The sequence below is a fragment of the Malurus melanocephalus genome, unplaced genomic scaffold, assembly GCF_030028575.1.
Source record: "Malurus melanocephalus ecotype Western Australia unplaced genomic scaffold, MMel_1.1 scaffold_54, whole genome shotgun sequence".
Classification (NCBI taxonomy): Eukaryota; Metazoa; Chordata; class Aves; order Passeriformes; family Maluridae; genus Malurus; species Malurus melanocephalus.
In genome coordinates, this window is record NW_026623286.1 from 1,108,716 (window position 1) to 1,133,849 (window position 25,134).

The 25,134-nt window shown below is 38.2% G+C and overlaps 1 protein-coding gene across 2 annotated transcripts; it reads left to right on the forward strand.

Annotated features, from left to right (window-relative positions):
- The first annotated feature begins 425 nt into the window (after nt 1-425).
- Nucleotides 426-24,841, forward strand: CEP78 (centrosomal protein 78). Of its 2 annotated transcripts, none has more exons than XM_057365561.1 (16): nt 426-622; nt 2,779-3,053; nt 3,266-3,441; nt 4,060-4,132; nt 4,660-4,763; nt 5,508-5,682; nt 7,087-7,200; nt 7,441-7,505; nt 10,147-10,252; nt 11,794-11,929; nt 12,841-12,889; nt 13,923-14,066; nt 19,283-19,360; nt 20,861-21,027; nt 22,643-22,796; nt 24,015-24,841. In XM_057365561.1, exons 2-16 carry the CDS (start codon nt 2,801-2,803, stop codon nt 24,540-24,542), a joined length of 2,322 nt encoding a protein of 773 aa, XP_057221544.1. In that variant the 5' UTR covers nt 426-622; nt 2,779-2,800; the 3' UTR covers nt 24,543-24,841. The 2 variants fall into 2 exon arrangements, with proteins under 2 accessions (XP_057221544.1, XP_057221545.1); XM_057365562.1 differs by having other exon boundaries at nt 431-492.
- The last annotated feature ends 293 nt before the right edge of the window (nt 24,842-25,134 follow it).

The following is a 25,134-nucleotide window of genomic DNA, read 5'->3' on the forward strand; positions in this document are numbered from 1 at the left end:
TRTTAATGAAACCTCTGTCATCTTAAGTCCCGTTTGTGTAAACTAACCTCGCAAACATTGCGGTAGAGGAGAAGTTTGTTACCCTGTGGGACGGCTCAGGCCACCTAGCTGAGGCTACCGCAGCATGTCAGAACGTTTCCCTGCCTCCAGAGCTCCCCACACGGGCGCTTTGCTGACAGAGCTGAAGCACTGCCTGCTTTCTCTTAGCGCTGCACTGTTGGCTTTTTGTTTGTTGTTTCATGGGGGGCGGGGGGGGGGGGGGTGGGTTTGGTTTCTTCAGGCGATTTTTGTGGGTTTGTGTTTTGCTTCAGGAAAGGGAGGCGGTAGTTTCCTCGAGCCGCACCGTTGCTAGGCGACCACCCCACTACCGCGACGGCCGGCCGCGGCCATGTTGAACGGGTGTCAGCCAATCGGGTGTCAGCCTCGCTCGCGCGCCACGCGGCGGCCGCGGCAACGGCGGCGGGCCCAGGGGAGGGAACGCGCGGAGCGACGGTAATGCCGGGTGGCGGCGGGGGACAACGGGACACGGTGCCGGGGAACGGCGGGTAGCAACGGTAGTACCGGCTAAAGGCGGGTAACAGCGGCAGTACCGGCTAACGGCGGGTAACAGCGGTAGTGCCAGGTAACGGCGAGTAACAACGGGTAATACCGGCTAACAGTGGTAGTTCCGGGCAACTCCGGGTAACGCCTGGTAACAGCGGTAGTGCCGGGTAACGCCGGGTAATGCCTGGTAACAGCGGTAGTGCCGGGTAACGGCGGGTAACGCCTGGTAACAGCGGTAGTGCCGGGTAACGGCGGGTAACGCCTGGTAACAGCGGTAGTGCCGGGTAACGGCAGCTAACAGCGGGCCCGCGGCGTGCAGGCGGAGCGGGAAGCCCGCGGGGCTGGCCGTTAGTCGGTTCCGGGAAGGTGGGGCCGTCGGGGCCGGGACACGGCGGCGGGGGCGGTGTGGGTGCGGGAGCGACCGGCTGTGGCTGCTCCCGGGCGGTGCTCACGCAGCCCCGGCTGATGCCGGCTTAGTGGTGTGCGCTCTGAAGTGGTTGCCGGGCTCGGGGTCGGTATTGAGTGGGTGTAACATAAAAACCCCGCTGTTCTTACCACGGCGCCAACTGGAGTTTTCTGTGGCTGGGAGCTGTGTTAGGTGCTTAAACACAGCGGTGCAGCAGGGCAAGGAAGGTGTGCCTGGCCCCGGCAGAGCCCCAGGCCGCGCTTCGCCGGTGAGCGCGGCTCAGCCTCCCCGTGTGCCCCGCAGGGCGGCGGGTGGCTGCTGCGGACAGGGCTCTTAACAGGGTGCCGTCTGTTTGCCCCCCTGTACATTTAGCCAGCTGATTATTTTAATGGCTACAGAGTCATAGCGTCCTGAAAACTCCTTGGYATGGAGCTGGATTTTTCAGTTTTACTTTTATGTTGTGCATTTGTTGTAATTTGTCGCCAGCTGGTATCTGGGATCTGTATTGAAAGAAAGAGTACATAATTATCGTCTTCATACATTCTCAGAGCCAGTCAAGATAACCTAAGGTRATATCAGATACACTAACCTTCAGTGCAGAAGAGTTCTATTTTGCACAGTTGTTTTCCATTTGAAAAGCGTGGTAGGTCTGATTAGTTTGTCCCATTTTACCTACAAGCGAGTTAAACTTCAGTGCTAGCGCCAGGAGCTCCTTGCTTCAGYGAGAGGTGTGGTGTTAAGGTGTTGAAATGAAAGCCCCCATAAAGAATACTGCTTAAGCTCTGGAGATAAAAGGCTAATTATTTTGCACATTGGGTACATCAGCAGAAGCCATTGATGCTTTTAAACTGGTGTCCACTTTCTGAACCTGAAGTGTTGAATTACAGTTTAATCATTTCTGTTTTGTAGCCACAGCGTGGTCATTAAATACTAGTAAATCAGAGCTAAAAAACAGCAAAAGAAAGGGTCAAAAAACTGTATTATTAGAGTTTGTGTCTTATTATGACTACATTTTCAGATGGTAACAATACGATAATTTTTTTCTAAACTGTGTTTTTGTAACATGCTTGTATCTGTCAAATAACTCCTAATGTAACATAAAAAATATTTGAAAAGATTAGTTGAAGCTTTCTAGTCTTGTGACAAATGAAAAATGTTTGGAGTGTGAACGACGTTTGATATCCTGTGCGGAATACTTAATGCTATCTTGAGTATAAATAAATAAATGTACCTTCTAAATGTACTGACAAATGTTCCTRTTGAGACTGTAGCTATGTCATGGCAGTATTTAGAGGTTCTACGTGGAAGTTAGTATTTTTCTATGTGGGTACTAATGTATGACAAAAACTTAGGCCTGAAAAGTGCTTACTGAATTTTAGTGGGATATATATCAGGTATGCAATAGCAAAAATATTTAGGGAAACAAATTTCATTATGTATGAAATTATAAGATCTTTTGGGCAGATCTTGACAGTACAGAATTAAATCTTAAGAGTAAAACAAGATCTTTACAACATTCAGTGCTTGAAGATCAGGCCTTTTGTGTTCTTGATATACCTGTTAGTGTGGGGAGAATAAAAAAGCAGGTTTGTTGTTTTTTGGTGCTTGTTTCCTTTTTCCCCAGCCCTTTACTCCTTCAGCTTTACTTGCACAGGTAGTGAGCATCAGAACACATCCGGTTTTTAGCTACACATTGAAGATGTGTAAATGCTATACGATATCCAGGAACATCCAGGCTTTTGGTATGCATGTTGAATTGGCACTGTGTTGAAAAATCAGTTAATCATTGAAAAACATTTTATCTTTTTTTTCCCCCTTTCTCATTTTAGAGGAATTTATCACATAAAAGAAATGATTGAATCAGTAAAATTAAGAAGACAATGCATGCTGGATTTCTACTCACATTATGAACATCTTTGTGAACTTCAAGGCTCTCTCCCACTGAAAGCTGTGAAGGCTAATGTGACTCATGATGCTATWGATCTGATTGTCGATCACATCAAAGCTACTGATTGGGCACCACTTCTGAATGCTCTCAGGCATAGTAAGACTTTGACTTCTATTGGAATAAGAAGTTTACATCAACACAGTCTTGAAGAACCAGGTCTGTATAAAAGATAAATATGTCAATGTATGCGTGTTAGAATTCGTTGCATAAGTCTTCCGTGTGACTGAATGCATGGGAGGAGGAATTGTAATGCCTAAGGAATTTTTTTTATTTAAGAAAGTACATGAAAAAGGGAAGGTATGATTACAATTTCTTTTAAGCTAACAGGGACTGGATTTTACTGATGTGGAATTTTTGTTGTTTACCAGGTATTGAAAAACATAAAACTTCCTTTAGAAGGAGATTTCCAGCAGCTCTGTCAAAAGACTTRACTGGCCAACTATGCAAAGCTTTGAAAGGCTGTCTCAGTATATCAGAYGTACTAAAAAAATTAGAACTACAAGGTTTGCTTCTGAGGGAGAAAGACCTAACACTTTTAACAAAGGTAGGAATGTAATAGTATACAAATAAATGGAAAATATGCCCAGAACAAAGAATAGTAGCAACTAATTTTCTAAGTATTCGTTGTGAAGAAATTCTGAACTCTTCCAAAACCATTGTGTAGTCTTTATATGTACATATACTCATCATATGACTGATTCTGCTGAGACCTTTACTATAACTTGGTTACTGAACCTCTCAGAATCACATCAAGACTTATTAGAAAATCTTAGCAACATCTCTGCCCAGTGTTTGAGGTATATTGTAYATGCTTGTGACTGAAACTACTGTGCATGTATGTGATAGAAGGGAAGTTGTGGGACACCAAGGACATAAAAATGGTCTTCAGATGTGTTGTTGAAAAACTTCAGTTTGCTCATGAGTGGCTTATAGGAAGGGAGGTTGGTGCTGGTAGCCCACAGACAAGATTCCTCTTTGCTAAAGCAATGAATCATCTAAAACAACTTGAAGGATTGCTTGTTTTGACCTTTTGCTGAATCTGCTAGAATTTCTTGTAGGGAACAGAGTTTGAGCAGTTTGGGTGACTTGGTCTTTCCTCTTTTAATTTTTGTATGTTTGCTTTTCATGCCAGATTAACAACATGGTTTGTTTTGTTCTTAAGGGCTTGGCCGCAGCTTCATCTCTGGAGAGTGTCTCTTTAGCCCACTGTCCAATTGGAGATGGAGGGTTGGAAAGTAAGTTCAGAATCAAAACCTGTAAATATACTCTTCTCTTTATAAGTTTCCAAGTAGGTAAGCAAATCTTTCAGTATTTCCATTCCTGTTTTATATTTGTCGATGGAGGTTAAAATAGCAATCTTCACTTTATTAAGCATAACTCGATAACATTTAAAGATTTGAATTTCTTCACTTGCTAGTAAATAGCTATACTACTTCATAGTGATATTTATGCTTTTATTTAAAACAGTCTTAATATTTCTTAACTCTTTCCTGACTTGTTTTTTTTCTGTATGTAAACTGAAATAAAATGTGTTCTATCTTATTCAGATATTCTTTGCTGAACAGTYGCACTAGAAATAAACTTAGAACCAGTATAAATTTTGAAGTCATTGAATGTATTTAAAATATACTCTCTGTTTCAACACTAGCTCCTTGTAAAGCTTTTGGCTGGTAAAGTTGCCTCAATAGGCCACTGAAGTATTGTGTCCTGATAAAATGAAAGTGCTGTGTGTAGATAATATGTATGCTTTTGTCTTCTTCAGCAATCTGTCAGAGTATAAAGAATACAGCTACTATCAGATCTGTAAACTTCACAGCATGTAGCCTCACGTGGCGAGGGGCAGAACATATAGCAAATGTATTAAAGGTAATCAGCTTCCTTACAATGGAATGTTTACAAGAACTTACTACATTTGATTTTTTACTGTTACTTTAGACTTCAAAATCCATAAAGGCTCTTCATGAAATGCGTGTGTGAATACTGAAGTTCAATGTRCATTTTTCTGAAAGCTGTGTCTTTGTATGACAGAAGTTGCTTAGTTTACTGGTGTGGGATTTATATTTGGAATTTCATAGGAAAAATACCAASCAAACAAAAACACAGTGAAGTATTTTCTTTAAATGAGGACTAGGGCTGTAAACATCTGACACATGTTTTAGGGACTGCTTCTTTCATTTTCAGTAATTTTGAAAAATGTCTCAAGTATTCTTAATAGGTAAGAATAATCAAGTTTACCATTTAGGAGCTACTGATTAACTGATCAGTAAACTTGTGCCTAGTACTGTGTTCTAATTAATGTTAATTGTGTTTTCCATGAAAGCACAAAAATTCGTTTGTATGTATTTCCTATTCAATGTGCCTTGAAAGTGTCTGTCAAAAGAAGGTAATAAGACACTTCATAGGCAAGTTTAATAATTTGCATTGCAAACTAGGTTGTCAGAACAAATAGAAGTTATCTGTAAGRTTTAAGAACTCAGAAATGGTATTACTGTATTTCTTAAAACAGCACTGAAGCCACTGAACATGATTTACAAAAAAAGGTAGCTTGTGATCTTGTAATCAATAATGACTTTGTCTTTGCATTTGCTAATGGCTTCTTCGTTTGCAAAGCACCAGGCAATGAAAAGACATGGTGAAGCTTGGGCTGAAAGCCTGCGTTACAGGAGACCTGACCTTGAATATATGACAGGTTTGAGACGGATTACTTTGAACTGCAACATGCTTGTTGGAGATAGAGGAGCAAGTGCCTTTGCAGACTGTCTAGGAGAAGACCTTTGGCTAAAAGGTATTATTACAGAGTCTCTTACATATCAGCAGCAGAATAATTCGGGAGTTTGKCTATAACTATAGATATACTGATGTATAGATACTGAGATATTCCATGTGACGTAGGACTTTGCCTATACCAGCGAATTTTCTGTATAATTCATTTGTGATTATTACTAGTTGCTATAAGGACTGCAAGGAGATCTCCATGTCTCCATATCTACTACTATCTCTTCTACTATTTCTGTATCTCACTACTACATCTCTTAAAATATAGTAGTGGCAAGCAGAAAATTGTCAGTTATAACAGTTGCAGCCAGTGGAGTAACTCACTATGTAGCTGGGAAGGAGTACTCTTTTTTCAAAAGAAATTTCTCTTCCTCTTTTCAGGTGTCTGGATACTGTTCAGTCATCTAGTATTGTCCTTCAGTATTTTTGAGAATTAATTTGTTCTACATCTGTACAAAATTACTGATGGTGCTGGTGTAACTGCACCATTCTGCATGTGGAATCAAATACCTGTTTTATAGCTTGAGGCAGGTCTACAGATAAGATCTGTACTGATCAGATTAGAGGGCACTTAAACAAACTGGACAAACAGCAGTCCATAAACCCTAATGGGATGCATCCAGAAGTGCCGAGGGAGCTGGCTGATGTAATTTTGAGGCCCGTGTCAATAGTCATTGAAAGATCGTGGTGATTGAGAACGGGGTACATGAAGATTGGAGGATAACTAATGTTCCCGCTGTTTTCAAGAAGTCTGGGAAGAAGTACCCAGGAAACTACAGACCAGTCAGTCTTACTTGGCTGGATCCCTGGAAAGGCAGGGATCTGCTGCCATCCAGAGGAGGAGCCTCAGCAGGCTGGAAAAATGAGCTGCTGGGAACCTCGTGGAGTTTAGTCCTTCACTTGGACAGGAATAATCCCSTTCACTAGAGCAGGCTGGGGGCTGTGTGGGTGGAAAGCAGCTTTGCAGAAAGGGTCCTGCAGCTCCTGGGTGGGTTAGGCAGAGACTTGTGAGCAGATTGAAGGAGGTGAGTCTTCCTCTTTACTCAGCACAAATGAGGCCATGGAACTGGCAGTACTGRAGAGAATGGGAGCTACTAGAGAGAGTGAAGGGCACTAAGATGATGAAGGAACTAAAGCAGTTCTGATTTCAGGAAAGGCTGCGACAGTTTGGCTCGGAGAAGAGAAAGCTCAGAGTGGGATTTTATCCAGATGWATAAATGTCTGAAGGGAGCATGTAAAGGAGATGGAGACAGACTCTTTCCAGCGCCTAGAGACAAGGGAGTGGATAGAGATAATGGGAATGGTGAAATGGAGGTTTTCAGCAGGATTAATCTTTTTGCTTGTCAACTGTTATGTTACTGACTGCATGTATACTGCCTCCACTGATTTTTTTTAACCTCTTTTAACATTTTAGCACTTGATTTGCAGCAGTGTGGAATATCCAATGAGGGAGCAAGGTCATTATTAGATGCTCTTCAAACTAATACAACATTAGTGGTACTTGACATAAGGAAAAATCCATTAATTGGTATGTATCTGCGCGTGCATTTATCCTCTTTGTATGGTTGTTGGGGTTTTTTTGGTAACTGTATGGGGAAAGGTCAGCTGTTTTTAAGGAAAAAAGAACGTGCCACAGTAATTTGCTAAACATTTTTAAAGTGGGAAAACAAACAGGATAGGTAATGTGCACTTTTTATTTAGTGATGTTTGTTCACATAAAGAGTTGTCTTATAGAAAATTCTTAATAAGATATCTTAATTCATTCTAGGTCATGTTCTGATGAAAAGTATTATTGAAAGAGTTCTTAAGAATGGAAGTAGTGCTGATTCAGAGGTATGCTTTGCACTTTTTGGAAAGAGTTTGGGGTTTTCTCTGTAGCTTCCATTACTTTTTTTTTTTAAGGGCAGCTTTGTTCAAAATGAATCTAAGACAACTATTCTAGTTTTGAACAGAAGTTTGATTCTTAAGCTGTACAAATGAARCAACACTATCTAGGGGAAGTCCTGAAACCTCTGTGAGGAATGTGATATTGAACTGTGCTTTTTAAAAAATTTCTTATGGAATTACAACTGTCATATGTAATAAAACCAGGGTATGTATTTAATGGAAAAAAAATTGAAATATGTGTGAACTTGGGCATACCATAGAATTTTAAGTGAATATTGCTCCTGGCCTGCTGGAGAACTTTCTACTACATGTCCTTGTTGACATGGTAACAATAACTTCTAATAAAAAAGTAAAGGAAACTACAGTTTAAAATTTAGCACTCAATTCATTTTCAAACGTATGTCTTGTCAATGATTTATGTAACTCAATTTTTTTCTAAGTTACTCAAGACCATCCTTTCCAGTACAAACATCTATGAAAAAAGAGTTCAGTTAAAGTACATTAGCCCCTTCCATCTTTATCTAACAGTCCACACAGAAATCACAATCGTGCATAAACTGAATGTCTGATCCGTTTATGATAGATACACTGTTTAAATATACAGAAATCTGATTCAGTTCTGAAAGGAGTCCCAGCAATCCCAGTTCTTGTGCTGGAATTTAATGCTCTCTTGTTTTTGAAATGACTAAATATAGTCAGAGCTGTGGATGTCTAGGGACTGTCTAATAAACTGAGAATTTCTTGAGTATTAATAAGCTCCCCACTTCACTAGAAGACCTTTTATGAGAAGTTGTGGTTGGTTGTGAAGGAGTACTCTTTCTGCTTGGCAGATGCAATCAACACTTGGAAAATGTCACAAGGATCACGTGAAAATAACATCTGCCTGGAAATGCTAAAGATAATTTAGCAGTTTGGAAGTTCAAACCATGGAAAGAAGCAACTGTAGGGAATCTCACATATGCTAAAAGATCACTTGACTCAAKACATTAGTTTTACATTCTACCAGTTAGTGTGGTATCTTAAGTTTTATAGGCAGTGCTAGTAATTCTTCATGCTACATTAACAACATGAATGAAGAAATACTGACCACAGCTTGCTAAGTAGCTTTGCTTCTTCCACAGCTGTCTTTCCTTCCAGCCTGTTTAGTGTAAAAACTGTTTGTTTTGTCTCTATTTTTCACTAGCTGGGTGAATTACTTTCTGGGCTGGGTGTTTAGGTTTGCAAGAGTTGTCTACTGCTAATTGATGCCTTCGAATTTGGTGGGCAGCTAAAACAGAAGTTGTATGACTTTAGTAGCACTGTAGCAATGTAGTGAACTGTAATCATAGATATGATTGAGTGTCATAGGTGGTGAAAGTTTGTGTARTTTCTGAGAGACTGAATAGCTTAGAGGAAAAAGCCATTGAAGGTGTCTACAAAACACTGTTKTAATATTTTGCTGGTTTTGTACTTAGATGCTGTACAACAACAGCAGTACAGATGAGACAAGGTATGGGCTAGGTGAACTTTCGGTTTAACCTGGTAAAGTGGTGCTTTTAGGTGTCTAGTAAAACAAAATTAAAATGACTTTTGCTCTTACAAGCTTGTAATTTAATTCTACTATTTCTAGATGTGTTTTAGTTTAAAATGATTGATTCACTTACACAGAGGATAGATCCAGCTGTAGACACAGCAAAATTTATACAAGGATTGARTCCAAAGTGAAAAACAGTTTTTCTTGACAGTGATAAATTTGGATTAAGCTTGGTTAGTTAGAGCACAGTAATGGCATTTTAATCATTCTGATGCTTTAGATGGGAATAACTCTGGCATACTGTACTGATGTGGAATTTAAGACTGTCAGAGACAAGCTTTGTATTAATGTCATCTGTATTTTCCTTCAATGGTTGCTTCAGCACTAGACCCTGTACTAATGATGCACACTGAATAGTATGTGCAGGGTAATTTAAGAATATTTACCAGGACTAACTAAACTTTTTATCAGGGCAAGGGGAGATTTAGGAATAGAGCTGCTGCTCTAAGGAAATGAAATTTGAAGTATACCTGTGGCTTTTGATCATCACTGTCTTAATTTTTGTTTGGGACTTCTACTTKGTAAGGATATATTTTCATTACAGGCAGCAAAAATTAATATTTTTTATAATACTGACTTTGTATTACTGATAAAGTCATGTTAGGGAAGCTTTTATTAGTCTGGAGAACTTTGGCCTAGGTYAGTCATTCCTAGGAAGCCAGTTTTGTGAGAATGAAGTGCAGAAGCCAGGGTTGCCTCTTGACAGGGTTGGTGCTGGGGGTTTCTTGCTATAAGAGGAGATGTGTTTTGCATGGGAGAAAGGGTATCTGATGGGATATTAGGGTGGTATTTTGGGAACACTCTGATAATGTGGACTCTGATAATGTGGATCATCTGTGTTTGAATTTGTGTTTGAATCAGTTTTTTTCTTGATTTTAAAGTTGATTAAGTTTCCTGTAAGTAGTGGTATTCTCTGTCTGTATCTGAAAACTCCCTCTAATTTTAAATGAGCACTTCTTCAATTGTCAGTTACTAAACTGWTCTGTTTTTCTTTTAAAATGCCCCAAATTCCAGTATAAGTGGCTGTCTCCATCTTCCAAAGATGCTTTGAAAACTAARCCAAAGAAAAGAACTATTGTCCTCGGAAGTGGTCGGAAAGGAAAAGCTACWATTCGTATTGGTAATTCTTTGTTTTCTCTGGCTATAGTAAATTATGTCTAGAAAATTGCATGTTAATGCTTAAAAGCTTTAATTAAAATATACATGATGTGTCTAAATGTTAGTGTTTTACAGAACACTTAAAAAAATAGCATTTATTCTTAATTCCATATTGTATCTTGTATCATCATTGGTATCTGCAGGAAACTTGCTTTTGCTTTTAGTGCTACTAGATACGTGCCTGATAAAATGGTAGGATATGTGACTTTAARATGTGTGGAAGCATTGCATATGTTTATTCTGTGTACATCTTTTCCACAAGCTTTCACTTCTGTGAAGCCTGGCAGTAGTAAGTTGTCTAATTGTTCTGCTCTTGTAACCTTTCTGTAGCAGGGTGTCTTCTGCCAGAACGAACATGCATTTTTTAACTGATGTAAAAAATGTTCTATTTTTTTTTTAACTTCATGTAAACCTGTTATAAGTGGTATGTTTAGAATAATGTAGGTATCTTGAATATTTGTAATTTAGTACTGATAGCTGCAGTACACTCTATTTTTCAGTAAGTTACTGAAAATTTCACTGTAATATATTTCACTGTCTTTCGTCTTTGCTCTAGTTATCTGGAAGCAGAGAGGTAAGCATAAATCAAATCAAAGCCTTTGTACAAAAAACTGTTGATCAGGGTGGTGATGGTGGGAGAAAAACTGCATGGCAGATGTGGTTGTCGAGGTTTTGTGGTTTTCTGGGGAGATTTTTTTCTTTTTTAGGTTTTTTGTGTGTTTTGGGGTCCTTTTTAGGAGGATGCRGGAGTCAGGAGATGAAAACCATCCTGGTTATAATGTTCAGAATGAATTGAAGTTTTGAATCCCATAATCTAAGTTATGCATTTCTATACCATTGCAAAATCAGTTGTTTTATTGATCTTAGTGAAACAATAACCTGAGTTCTCACTAGTTTAATTGTATGAAATAGTGTGTGRTCAGTTTTCTACACTTGTCAATTCTGACTTAGAACCTGAGGTAGAGTGGTCATCCACATTAGGTTTCTTTGCTGAGTCTGCTTCGATGCTGTATRATTTAAACAGGACTAGAGAACCCGACTTTTTAGTCCTCTTAGGGAGGAGATTGCCACTGTTCCATACAAGTGATCTSCATGAGTACCAGCTTTATGTTGAGTCGTTTTCCCCATAAATAAAACCATGTTCTTCACTCTAAAGCCACTAGAGGGCAATTTGAAGCACATTATTGTCTATGCGGACTGTTTAAACTTTGATGTCAGACATGGAGCTAGRTATCTCAGGTTCGTAATGTGAATAAGCCTCTTCTGCTGTAAAATTTTACCTTTTTTTGGAAACCAGCTTGTCTTACTTGCATCAGCCTAATGTCGCAGTTATCAGTTTATAATCGCAAATTCTTGGATGCTTTAGCAAAATTACAGTGAATGGCAGATTTCCTAAGATCTTATTATTAATTACATAGGAGATTTTATGAACAGTAAACTGTGAATCTGTGTGTAAATAATTAGGTATAATGAATTCTCTTCTAATCTTGCTCTTCAATCCAGGATTATCATCTAAAAAATCAGTAAGTCCCGGGAAAAAAAATTCCTCAGTGAGAGACAGTTATGCACCAAAACCACTGCCACCAGGCACAAAAGGCTTCCTTCCTTGGCGGACTGCAGAACGTTCACAGAGATGCAGGTGAGGTTTTCATAGTAGAAGGGAAAATACTAATGCACAAAATTTGCATGATAAATACAGTAGAGAATAATGTCAGCTTTTCAAAATACRAATTGAAAGTTACACACAGAATGTTATAATAGTTTTTTTCTGATTATATAATTTTTTAGCATTTTACATAAATTCTACTTTAGTAAGTATTTAAAATACACAAAAATTTGTGATTGCCATAGGAATATTCAGATGTAGCAAAAAAAAAACAAAAGAAACCAAACCTACCCTGCCTACTTGTTATTTTGTTGACAAGGATTTATCAGATACATCATAGCTGAAGAGGCAAGTTAGTGTTCTAAGCATGTAATATAGTTAATTTGAGATCCTGTTCAAGGTGCATGGGTATTCTCTTGCCTCTTCTTTCTGCTCCCTCTCACCCAGTACAAGCATACTTACTGTGATCATCTTAAGTCCTGTGCATTAAAATAGAACCGAAAAAAATTATACATAGAAGCTRTCTTTTGAAACAGTTTTTGTTCTTGTTTTAATCTATTCCCTAGACCTTGGCCTCTCAGGATAGAGATTATACATTTAAACAAAAGTATTACTTAATGCTGTATTTAAAGTAGTTATTAAGCTTGTTTTTCAAAATGTTGAACACCAAATTCTCCTGGTGACTTTAGTTCAGAATAATAAACTAAGCAAGATACCTATTGAAAATACTAATGTTAGCATCCAGCACTGTTGCTCTAAATCATGATTAAGTAGGGGGTACTCATAGAACAAAATAAGAATGTAATAATGATTAAAGGGGTATAGTGCACTGTCTGATGCTATTTTTATTCTTACTGCTTCACCTATCCTAGAATCCTGTGTTTGGAACATTATAAACTTACTTTCCTAAAAAGTGTGGTTTTGTGTTTTTTTCCTAATTTCAGAGGTGGTGGGTCAGCAAATCGTGCTGAAGAATTGCCCTTGAAGATTCAGGTACTGTTCCTCTTATGTAGTGGGTTTTTCTTTAAATAGATAGGTGCCTGAAAAAAGGGGAAAGCGTTCTCAACAGAATCTCACTGTCTAAAAGTTAAGACTGGAACATAGTTTTGAAGATTCTCACTCACAGAAGTAAAAAAAAAATAGTTTATGTCAGCATTTGTTTGAAGTTTCTTTGATATTTAGCTTACTTACATTTCTATCTCTGTATCTTTTGGTTTCCTAGTCTTGTGAGCAAGCTGATTTAGAGTATAGRCATAATCCCTCAAGAGGCAAAAAGAGCAACTACTTGCATTTTTCTCTGAAGGCTTTCTGTGTCTTTTCTGTCTTGTGTTTGGATTATGTACTTGGTTTTACACACATCCGTGAGGTGCTCTAGTAAACCTACCAGTAGGAAAAGAAAAATCCGCTCTTTCTTTCTTCTSTTTTGCATCTTGTTTCCATCACACAAGGATCTGATGGCTGTGGAAGCCAGCTCTTATCCTCTGCTCTGGTGTATGCTTCCCATGGACTGCAGTCCTTTGAGAATACATGGGCTGGCACAGGATGCCAGGGGCAAAGGCTCCTTTGACCCATACCTCTGCTTGGACACGGATCTTGCCTGGATGGAATGAGGGTATTGGCTCCACCAAGGAGCACCTATTTCTGCTCCCAGCCTGATGTTCCCTCTTCTTTTCCTCACTCCTTTTGTTCTGACCTCTTATGCCTGCCTGGCATGTTTTACCTTGCAGTGGGTCACCTGGGACTGGCTATGTTCAGCACCAGGCAGTCCTGGCTGTGCCTTGCAGGGGCCSATCCTGCTGCTAAATCCACACTACCAGTACCCAACTTATGCACTTGTAGGATTGGTACTTTTTAATATTGTTTTATGCAAGTTTATTTCAAAGTTGTATGACTGGACAATGTGTATTACATTCTAAGGGATGCTGGAAAACAATTGTATTTAAATTAAGCTTTTGATTTTATTTAATCTTCAATTTTTGCTATACATTGTAATACTATGAGTGGGCATGTTTTCTGGTGTGATTAGACTGGTGTTCCTGTGAAAGTGACAGTAGAAAGTGCTTCTTCGTCTGAAACTGAAGACACACAAGATTTAGAGGATGGTATCCACCAGTGTGATTTGACAAAATCATTAGATGTGATGGATATAACACAATATCAACAGTTACAGGTAAGAAACTGTTCAGTTTATGTTTATATGTTCAGTGCTTTAGACTCCATAAAAGCAAAGTATATCAATTAAGCCATGTTTTATTCAGAAAACTGTGATTAAATAACCAGCTTTGGAGCAGGATTTCAGAATGACTTAATGCAAGCTGCAGTGTGTGTAATTTCTCTCTTCCCATCTTGAATTATGGTGCTCAGATCTTTTGATCCATGTCATTGCCTATAGTATTTTGTTCCTAGTATTTTCTTTATAAAAATAATTTAATGCCATTTCTAAGAGTTGAAATATGGTAATGAATGTTGTGTAAAAATAATTACAAAAATAGCTGAAAGTATTTGAGTTCCATTTTATAATTTAGCCTAGTTCCATTTTATAATTTAGCTTTGTAAAGCCTGGCTTTTTATTATTCCTTCTACTTATTTGATACTTAAAAAATTTAGTGGTAGTGAAACTGACTGTTTCTGCAAATATCTTGACTGGGAATGTTCTTAGAAAAGAAGGGCAGGGAGGTGGCTCAGAATGGTGGCTGCTGAGGTATTCTAGCATACTGTAAAGTAACATCTTCAGGTGGAGTAAATGTGTTGTTTCTGAAGTGTTGAGGTTTGAATTCTGTTCGGAGAAGCTAATGAATACTTGTGTAAATAAGTTCTATACTCACTTGGTGGTGGTTATCAGAAGACCACACTGGGCAAATACGCTGTTCGTATGTGTGCGTATTGGGACTGTATAGCTGCCTCTGTGTGAGAGAGGGAAGTTAAGTTCTAACTTGCTGCAGGTCTAGTGGTAGTGGGAATGTTTAGGGTGGGATAGAGTTGTGGAAAGCAAAAAGACTGCACAAATACTGCGTAAATAACTATTGATCTTTTCAGCTAATGCATACTTCTTCTTTAGACCTTTTTCTCTCTAGAACTTTTGTTCAGGAAGATTTCAAGGTTTTATTTCAAGGTTTTCATGTGTTATTTGAACTTAACGTTGTATAGTAAATTTCTTTGGGTGTGATCTCATGTTACTTTAGTGTGCCATATATTGACATTGGACTCTGTGGTGGCTTCAGCACTTCTTACCAAGAGGACTGCGTCTAAAATCATAGAATTCATGTCATATGCAAATTGCTCCAAAAACTTCTATGCAGGAGCTACTGTGCTTCCAGGAACCTTTTGATTTATTTATTCTTGGTGTTTGGTGAGGGAAGACTACTGCAGCATACAGCAGAGGCAGACAGTGTTTAGTGGAAGGGTTGTCGTGCTGACCTATTATGTCAGTGTTASCTGTATTACTGATGTAGGGCAGGTATAAGGAAGAGGCAATTAGTGATTAATTTGAACTTCCTTGGAAGGAAACACACAAATTTTGGCAACTTACCCCAAAATTTGGTTTGATTTGTCTTTGCTTGTAAAGGTCCTTATTTTCCTGACTTTCTGAATTTAAAAACCAAAATACCTTTTTAGGCCATGATAGCTTATCAGATAGCACTGTTTAAGCAATCTTCACCTGCTTCTGTGCCTCACTCATTGTTTCTGTTACCTTGACACAAAGCAGGATTCACATCATGGCAGAATCAAACTCTCAAATTGTCACCATTTAATTCTCTATTTTCTCTCTGTAGTGTAGTGCTTTTTCATTTCTTGCTTCAGTCTTTTACTCTTTGGCCTTTTTTCATGTTTGTCTGATCATAAGACAAATTGAATCAGCTTGCTGATCTGAGAAAACTCATGTAGTTAAATAAGGAGAAATGCAATGTCCTGCACCAGGACACCGGGTAAGAGCAACCCTAAGCAGCCGTATCTGCTGAGGGATACCATCTGGAAAGCAGCACTACAGAAAAGGCTCTGGTGGACACCAAGTTGAACATGACCAGCAGTGTATTCTTGCAGCTGAGAAAGTGAATGGTATGCTGGACTCCATTAGGAGGAATATTGCCAGTAGGCTGAGGGAAGGGATCCTTCCTTTCTGTTGGTGAGACCACACCTGGTATTGTGTCCAGTTCTAGGTCCCCCAGTACTAGAGCAATATGGGTGGACTGAAGAAGGTCCAACAAAGAGCCCAAGTATGGTTAAGAGACTGAAGCACCTCTCTGAGGAAAGGCTGAAAGAACTGAGACTGTTCCATCTGGAGGAGAGAAGGTTCAGGGAGGGATAAATACCCAAAAGGAGGGTGTAAATGGGATGGACCCCCTTTTTCTCTGTTGCCTAGTAAAGAGTGAAGCATAGTGGTCAGAAGCTGAAACACAGGAGGTTCTGAACATCAGGGCACAGGTTTTCATTGTGAGAGTGACTGAGCAGTAGCACCAGTTGCCCAGAGCAGTTACGGCATCTCCCTTAAAAGATACTGAAAACACCATCCAGTCACAGTCCTGGAAGGCTTATTGTATGTAGTCCTGCTTGAGTTCCCTTTCAGCCTCAACCAATCTGGGATACTTTTCCAGGATGGTGTTCAATTAGCTTAACAGCTCACATTGGTTGATGTGCTTGGATGTATTCCAGAACTGGAGTACATCTTTTTCTCTGCCTTAATTTGTCTTTGGTACTGTCATTAAACAGCTCTTACTGCACAGCAGCTTGCAAGGGGAGCTGCTTTGAGGAATTGATCCAGTTGAAAAGTAGTCCACTGTGTTTGGTGGTAGCAGGCCTTTCAATAAAGTGGGACAACCAGTTGTGTTAGAGCAATGATGGGAATGCAGAGTCATAGTAAACAGTAAGAGGTGGGAGTACCTTAAACTGCTGCTTTTCCAAAAAGCTCTCCAGACATCTCCTGAAGTGACTAAATGACCAGACTTTCACTTTGGTGTGCTGGTCATGGAGATCTTCTATACATCCTTTTGCTCAAAAGGGGGCTTTAAGCATACTGCTTATGAAACAAGTAATACTTACTTGGTGTTCTCGTAAAAAAAAAGCCTTGGCTAATGAAAGCCTCATTTCTGCTTAAATGAAAAATGAGAACAGATAAAAATACGTTTTCCTTCCACTAGAGGGAATCAAATATTAGAGTTGGTTCTAATGAAGTGCGTAGCTGAGGTAACTCCCATGCTTTTAAATTTTAACTAGGGATTTAAATGGTGAACTTCACCCTTAGTCTAGTTACAGGGCAACTCTTTGTACATCATACTACTTTGTGAATTACAAAGAGCTAGAGATTGCACTATAACTGTTTTTGGTTTTTTTTTTAAGTACAGCCAAGTAGAAAAACATGGCTAATTAGTTACTAAATTTTCTAAAATACAATTTTTTAAACTTCAGTTTTATATTTCTGTGTAGTGTTGAGCAGACATATGCTTACAGTAATTCTGAGGGCTACCTATATTGTTGGTTTTAATTTTCATCTTAAAGTCTATCTGTTGTCTTTCTGGTTATAATATTTGAAGGCTTAGTCTTGTAATTTGGGTGTACATTTAGCTCTGTGATATGTTTTAATGATTTTTTGCTGCATGAAGACTGCACCATTGTGTCAACTAGTGAATTTCTTAGAAGGAAATAAAAGATTAAAGTGCACATATACTTGTAGTATGTAATGGTGACAAATTCTTTCCTTTAAATGCTGGCTTTGATACTGCTTATGGGGAGCTGCAGCTGCTGTGTTCAAATTTTTATCAAGTCAGCCTGTAACCATGCAATACTCTGTACATTGTGATAAATCAAGTTTAATCTTTACTACAAAACATCTACATTTCTGTTTAAAAAAATAATGAAAATGTAATTACTTTCTAAGCTATTGGCCTTTGCCATTGCTAACAAGCACTTTGAAGAAAAGGGTCAGCTTTCRCCTTTTCAATTATCTAAAATATGTCCACAACAGAAATACTATAGAACTACTGTTTCTAAGGTAGAGTTCCTAGCCTGTGTATGTGTGTGCTCTATAAATGGAAGCGTAAGAACTCTTCAGCCTGTGATAGCTGCGACTSATCTTAAAAGCTAGGCTATGGGATTCCAGGTTTACATGACAAGTTGTCAGTGTGGAACATTATGGTTGCTACTTTCTGTGCTGTCCTTTCTTGTTTGTAAGAGGTTTTATAGCTCCCATTGCTTCCACATGTTCTAAGGTAGATGGTAGTAAGATTTGGTGTTTGTGAATCGTTCTTAGGTATTTGCCCCCAGCCCTGTATCTGAAAGTTACATGCTGCTAAATGTCTTCCCCAAGTAATGTCTGAAACTTGTTTTTCCTATGCCTTCTGACTTCTGAAGATGCTGTTCAACTGTTCAGATGATAAAGATAGGACTAGCTTTCTACTTTCAGGGTTAACTTGGTTGGTGTTGGTCTAGGGTTTTTAGGAGCGGGCTTCACTGGGGTAGTGACAGATCCATAATCATCACTTTGAGTGGTTGTCACTGGGAGTGCCATATATAGAGGATTCTAGAACCTGTGTCTTTGAGCCAGAATATTGTTAGGGTGTACAAGAAGAAAAATTCTTACTTATTTTTTCAGTTCAGATGCTGTAATTAAAGATGCTAATGCTCTGCTGGGATACAAGAAAACATGGTATTGCAAATCATGACTACTGTTGCTGAAACTGAAATTTACTGCTTAGAAGCATTAGTTAAAACATGAGTTTGGACATCTCATGAATAAGACTAGAATATATTGATTAGATGTTTTGGGCTTGGTTTTATTTTTGCTAATTCAACACTAAACTAGGAATTGTGGAAAACATTCTAACCAAAGAACTAAGTGAAACCACGTACAAAGAGTACAGTTCTTCCATTTCAGAATTCTGTATTCTTACTGTATTCTATATGCATACCCTGGATAGCAACACATATAGTTGGAAAATCTACATACATAATAAGGAATTCATAATAGACCCCAATTTGAGCTTCTGATGATGTAGATGKATTTAGTTAAAAATGATACTTGAAAATACCATGCATTCCTGATGGTTATGTCATAAGCCAGAGACTTGTGCTGTAATTTAATATTATCTGTTGCAATCTTACAAATATGTTAAGTGAATAATTATGTATTTTTTTCTACGTATATAGTGATAATAGTACTTATTTAAATAATAATTATTATTATTATTGTTTTTGATTTTCTATAAATAATTTGCTTAYTTTGCATCCTGGAATTGCATATTGGTAGATCTCTGTCCTGTATTTTTGAAGCAGATATGTTACTCTTTGGAATGCCATGTGCTAGTTGTTAATTGGACATGTTGAGTCTCTGTTTATTGCATGTTAATCTGACATTTTGAGATAAATTTCATGATTGTTTATCTGTCTTGATAGTTGGAGCTGGAAGACTGCTTGGAAAAACTAAAGGAAGAACAAAAAGCTAGAGTAAAGGCTGAGGAGCGGCTACTAGAGGTAAACATACTTAACTATTAATGATCTTTATTTATAAAGGAGGCGCTGCTCAAAGACTCTGCTTGCTTAATTAGGAGTAATTATCAGTGGCTACTAATGTGGTAGCTTTCAGTGTCACATGGACCATTTACTAGTCTAAGGGCAGTGATGAAATCTGTGTTTAGTAATATGTGTTTGCTCTACTGGTCCTGTTCCAGGTCCTTGAACTCTAGCTCAGGCTACTCTTTCAGTGTATTTTATTCATTTTCTGAAATACTTACCATCTGGGGCATCCTGATACTTGTTTTTTTCAAGAAAGTGATTAAATCTGTTTAGAGTATGTACATATGGATAAATCTTTGTCTCCCAACTTACTTATTGTGACATGTGCTGAAAAACTGTTTTTCTCAATTGTTGCTCAATTTGGTTTATTCTGTACCTTTAAGTTTTGTTTCTGCAGCCAATAACCACATTGGTTTTCTGCATGTCAGTTATTGTGAAGTGCAGTTTAGCTTTGAGAAGACTGAACAACTTATCACAGTTAAATTGTGAGGTCTTTGTCCCCTCTGTCTGCTGTTGCTGACCTAAAAATGTTTTTTTTTGCATCAATAAGCAGAATTTCTTCTAATATAGTTGAGTGTAAGCTCATGTAAACAAACGGACTTGGTCCTTAAAATGTGATTTGGAGGGGAATGAAGGTGGTGATGATACCATTTGAAATAGGAGCAAAAATGGTACCCCACAGGGAGCAGATATCCACAAAGGACTCTGCACTTTCCAAGGTTCATTGTAGCCCTCTTATGTGATGATCCCCATCTTCCTGTAATGGGATGTGCATGAGTGGGCTCTGTTTAGATACCTAAATCCTTTTTAGGCCAGAAATCTTTCTCTATCAAGGCTCGGATGGTTGGACTTAGTGTCTTCTCCCAGGAGATGGGATAATTCTGCAGTTAAAATGTAATTTTCAGTTTCACCATCAATTTGATTTTTGGTCAATGTGGAGAAAAAATTGAATCATTGTATACTTTCAGTTTTTAGATACACAGTGCAGCGAGACATAACAGTAGTACGCATACCCTTGATACAGAGGTGTCAATATAAGGAGAACTTTGTTGCTTATTTAGGTTTTTTTAGTAGTAAAATGAATTCTTTGCTGTTAAAGTGTCATATAATACATGCAAAGTAAAATGATATGAAAGCTAATTTTTACTGCTTGTACTTGCTCTATAATATCCTCTACATACTGAAGTCAGTGCTGAGAAAGTGGTTTTGAGTGCTTGCAGGGGTATCTGTGGTAGCATAGAGCTGCAGCTGTGGATAAGCTGACCTGCACAGAGCTTAATGTAATAGTGCCCTGAAATGCACTGAAAATGGGTGGTGCAGCAAACTCTGCATTTGTTACACCAGTTATTTCAGATATTTCTCTTCTTGATGCTGCTGTTCAGGCACACAAAGGTGAGGTTTGATCTTTTAAACTGAAAATGTAAYAAATTGCTTTTTCTTTTTTTTTCCCCCACGTAGCTGGAGATTGAAAATGCAAGATTAAAGAGTCTAAATATGTCCCTGTCCGAGGTTCTTCACGCACAGTCAGTAACCAGCTTGATTTTGGAAGATGAAGGTGTTCTAGGCAGCATTGAGAGCTCTTTCCAAAAGTTCCATGCTTTTTTAGACCTCCTTAAAGATGCTGGGTAGGTTGTCACTTAAGTCTTGCTGTTTTTCCTGAGATCTTTCCAAGATTATCCTCACAGTAAAGTATACTGCCTTCTACACCTCCAGGTTTCTAGATGTGTACTCTCAAAGTGCAGAGGAAAATAAATTAGCCAAGTACCTATTGTGTAGTGTTTTCCTAGTGGCAAAAACATGATCTAAGCACAGTTCAGCTGAATTCTTGTGTCTGCCTTTGGGCAAGGCTTTCAAGAATCCTATTCCAAGAGAGTAGAAAGCTTCTGTTGAAGCACGTTTCCAAGTCTTTAGTGAATCACCTGTGGCTCTTAGCATTCTCACCATATGAAAGGCTCAAAATGCAGTTGAATTGCCTTCAGAAAGCATCCTGTCACCTTGTGCTCCCCATTCACTAATTGAAGCATTAGAAATCTAGATTGATGAATCTCCAGCMTTTCTATTTAAAACCTGGATTAATTATTATGTGAATTATTTTAGAGAGTATTGGTTAAAGTTTGTCTTACCACTGTATCTGCATTTTGTCGGAAGATGGTTCATCCTTCCCATTTTTTAAAGAATTTCAGCTTAAACATGATTTGTAAAGCTTACTTGACCAGGTATGGCAGTCTCATCCACAAGGAGGGAATTATGTGAATAGATGTTGTAGACTATTCCACATATTCCAAGAAGATCACAGAAGATTTTACTTTCCCTCCCTATCTCTCACTTCCAAATTGCAAYGATGGAACTCAGGACCTAGGTGACAATGGCCTCAAGTTATGCCAGATGAGATTTGGCTTGGATATACATAAAATTTCTTCATTGAAAGTGGGGTCAGACATTGGAACAGGCTGCCCAGGAATGTGGTGAGATCACCATTCCTAGACATGTCCAGAAAACATCAGGATGTGGTGCTTAGAGGACATGATTTATTGGTGAAACTAGCAGGAAACTACCATTACTGCAGGAATTTCAAACTTCTCAGGAAGGGAAAAATGCATTTTCACTACATGAGAAAGATTTCTTCATATGGGTTCTATTTCTGTCTGTGCATGGTAATAGGGAGCTGCTCTAAAGTTACCGAATCCCAGTCATGAAGAGTGCTCGTCTCAGTAACCTTCTGTATATCATATGCTGTGCTACCAATTAATGGCTGCAGCTTCTCACTTCTTACTGAGGCTTAAAACACATATGTGGTTGGTTTGGCCAACTTCCAAGCTGGCAGGTGACACGACATCAGTGTGTTTGTTCTGCATGTGATTGACATGTTAAGAGATTTTACTGTTTGGAGATGTGCAGCAGTTTCTGCTTGAATGACAGGGTTTTAATCTTTGTTCTGTCTGACATGGAATCTGCTTGCCTGCATGGTGCTCAGAGTTCAGTGTGACCTTGGAGAGCTTCAYTGTAAACCTTGTAACGCTTCTTTTGAACCCGCAGGCTAATTTGTGCAAAAACAAGAAAATACCTGTAGCTACATGCTTTCATCTTGGTCAAGATACTTGGAGCWTCTCATAAAATAATAGAAAAGGCAATTATCTTCAAGGCGATAAACAGATTTTACTTCTTCTGATTTTGAATGTTTAGGTCTTTCAAAGATTAAGGATTGTTTGTGTTATTTTCTATTAAATCTTTATTTTACAGACTTGGACAACTTGCTGTAATAGCTGGGATAGACCAATCAGATTTTGGTATTTTGGGGCTTTCACAAATGAATTCTACTCTTGGTAAGCCTGTGAACATGGGAAAGGAGAAGTCTTTTGAAGAAGAAAGACAGGAACATACCCAGAATTGCAGAGTAAGTCTCCAGAGGCAATTATACTTTATGCTCTTTAATATACTTTTCAGTTGTTWTCCCCCTCTGATTCATGAAGTTATTACTGCAACCTTTTGCTGTTGCTTCATTTATACAGATCATAATAATTCAATGATTCATATAAGCTTTTAAGTTGTTTATCATATTACATAAACTGTAGTATTTTGTAATTTGGTAGTAATTGTGTAGTAATTGTGTTGTTTCCTAGTCTGAAATAGGAAGTTCCAAAAGTGGTAGGCGTCCATTAAAATTAGAAAATATAATGAAGGTTTTTTAGAAAAATTTAAAAATAAAGTAAAAGAAACGTACTCTTACAGGAGAGGCTAGTACAATGTATCTGCTGAAAATCACAAGTTATCTTCTCTAGTAATTGCTGTGTATATGTCCAGTCCTGATAGATTTCTGTGTGACCATGACATGAATTTCAGGCAACTAGCAATTTAAAGTATTTATTGCATAAGGTTTTAGGTTCTACTCTGTCAATTAATAGTAAACCTTTTGGATTTTTCAAAGGAGATATTAAAGTTCCTGTAAAAAAAAAAAGTTTTTTTTTAAAGCTATTTAAAATTCAGATACAGCAGCCTATACTTGTGTCCAAGTTCAATAAAACTGTCATACCAAGAATCACTCTGCATTCCAGTGTGTTTCTTATATCCAATATCTTCCCCTCTTAACTGTTCTAATTTCTTCAAGAACACGAACTCCTTAAACATGATGTTAAAAAGTTGTGATTTTTTTCTAACAGTGTGGAGAGAATTTTCAGTTTTACAGTTTGAAAACAGCTCACTCTTATCTCTTAGTATTGGTGATTAGTTTGGATTCTCAGAGCAGCTAGATGCTGTGGCATAGTGTGTTGGGACTACACTTCTGTGAACTGCTGGTAAAAATAATTGCAGGTATTTTGGAATGATAAATGTGATTAAGTTTTGGCTGCTTTTGTGTAACTGACACATCTCTGTAGTATGAATTTCAAGCTAAATGTGAAACTGTAATGTGCCTTCTCCATGTCATTATCACCCTAGCAATCTTCAGAAACTTTGAAAGGTGATAAAGTTTGTGGAATTGCTATCACCTTTGCATTTCTGTGTTGTGTAAAGGCTCTGTTTTGCTCTGCAGACTCTTGTATATATGTGGCAGTTGCAATATTGGCTTTTTTTTCTCTAGTTGCATCAGTGTCTTCATTGGAATCTTTTGTTTCAGAACAGAGCTGGGGATACCCAACTTTCTCTTCCTGGCGCATTTCAATCCCAGATGGTTGGGAATAATGCCTTTTCATCACTTAGAGAAATTCAAGAACTTCAGGCTGCTGGACAGCAGTATCAACCAGGTTCATGGAAGGAAAATGAAGCTCAAACAATTAGCCAAAATAAGGAGGAGAAACCTCGAAGTAGCACTCCAATATTACCTGAGAGGAGAGTCAAACAAAATGAACAAGCAAAAGGACATCACTCAGCAAGACAATTGGCTACCAGTCTGCATTCTTTTACTGATTCCAGTGTACAGACCAGAAGTGATGATAGCAGAATATCCAGTAATATTTCTGGTGAAAAAAGCAAAAATTCTTCCTCTAAGAAATACATCTCTGTACCAATTGAAACAGCAGCTCCAGGTACTGGAGTGAGAGGAGACAAAAGTAGACTGCAGGGTGTAATTGTTAGCCCTGGAACTGATATTGTAGGATCTGCCTCTGAAATACAAGAAAGTATACAAAGTGTTACCAGCATTTGAAATGGTTCTAAAATGTTTGGACTGTTCTTTACACTTACAAGATTAATAATAATAATAGGCTTTGAATATCTCACTAGGTGACTTTTTTGTAAAATTTTGTAGACTTTATGACTTTTTAAAACATTGCATGCTGCTCAGAATTCCTGTTTCATATTTGTGTTTCTTGTCATTAGATTTATAGTTTTGAAAACATGTGATACCTCTATGGTACCCATCAGTTTGTACTACATATAAAGAAAGCTTGGCACATGGATTTCCTTATCACAGATCTTTGAGCTAATAAAATTAATTTCAGTACAGTTTTTTTTGTGTTTATTTTCAGTGTTTTCCAGTGGGAGTGCAAAAATGGTTTTGGGGCAAACACCAATTCCCAGTATATGGGTATGACATTCCCAAAAGTAGAGGAAGTTTCAGAGTAAAAATGAGCCCAGATACATCTGTATAAGAAATCTTTTAAATAAAACCATCATTATTGCTATGAMTGCAGATTGTAGAATTACTTGTTGGAAGAACTCTCAGGAGGAGTCTAGTCTAACTTAGAGTGCTCTCAGGATCCAGAGAAATGTGAGAATGTAAAACTAAGAGAATTACT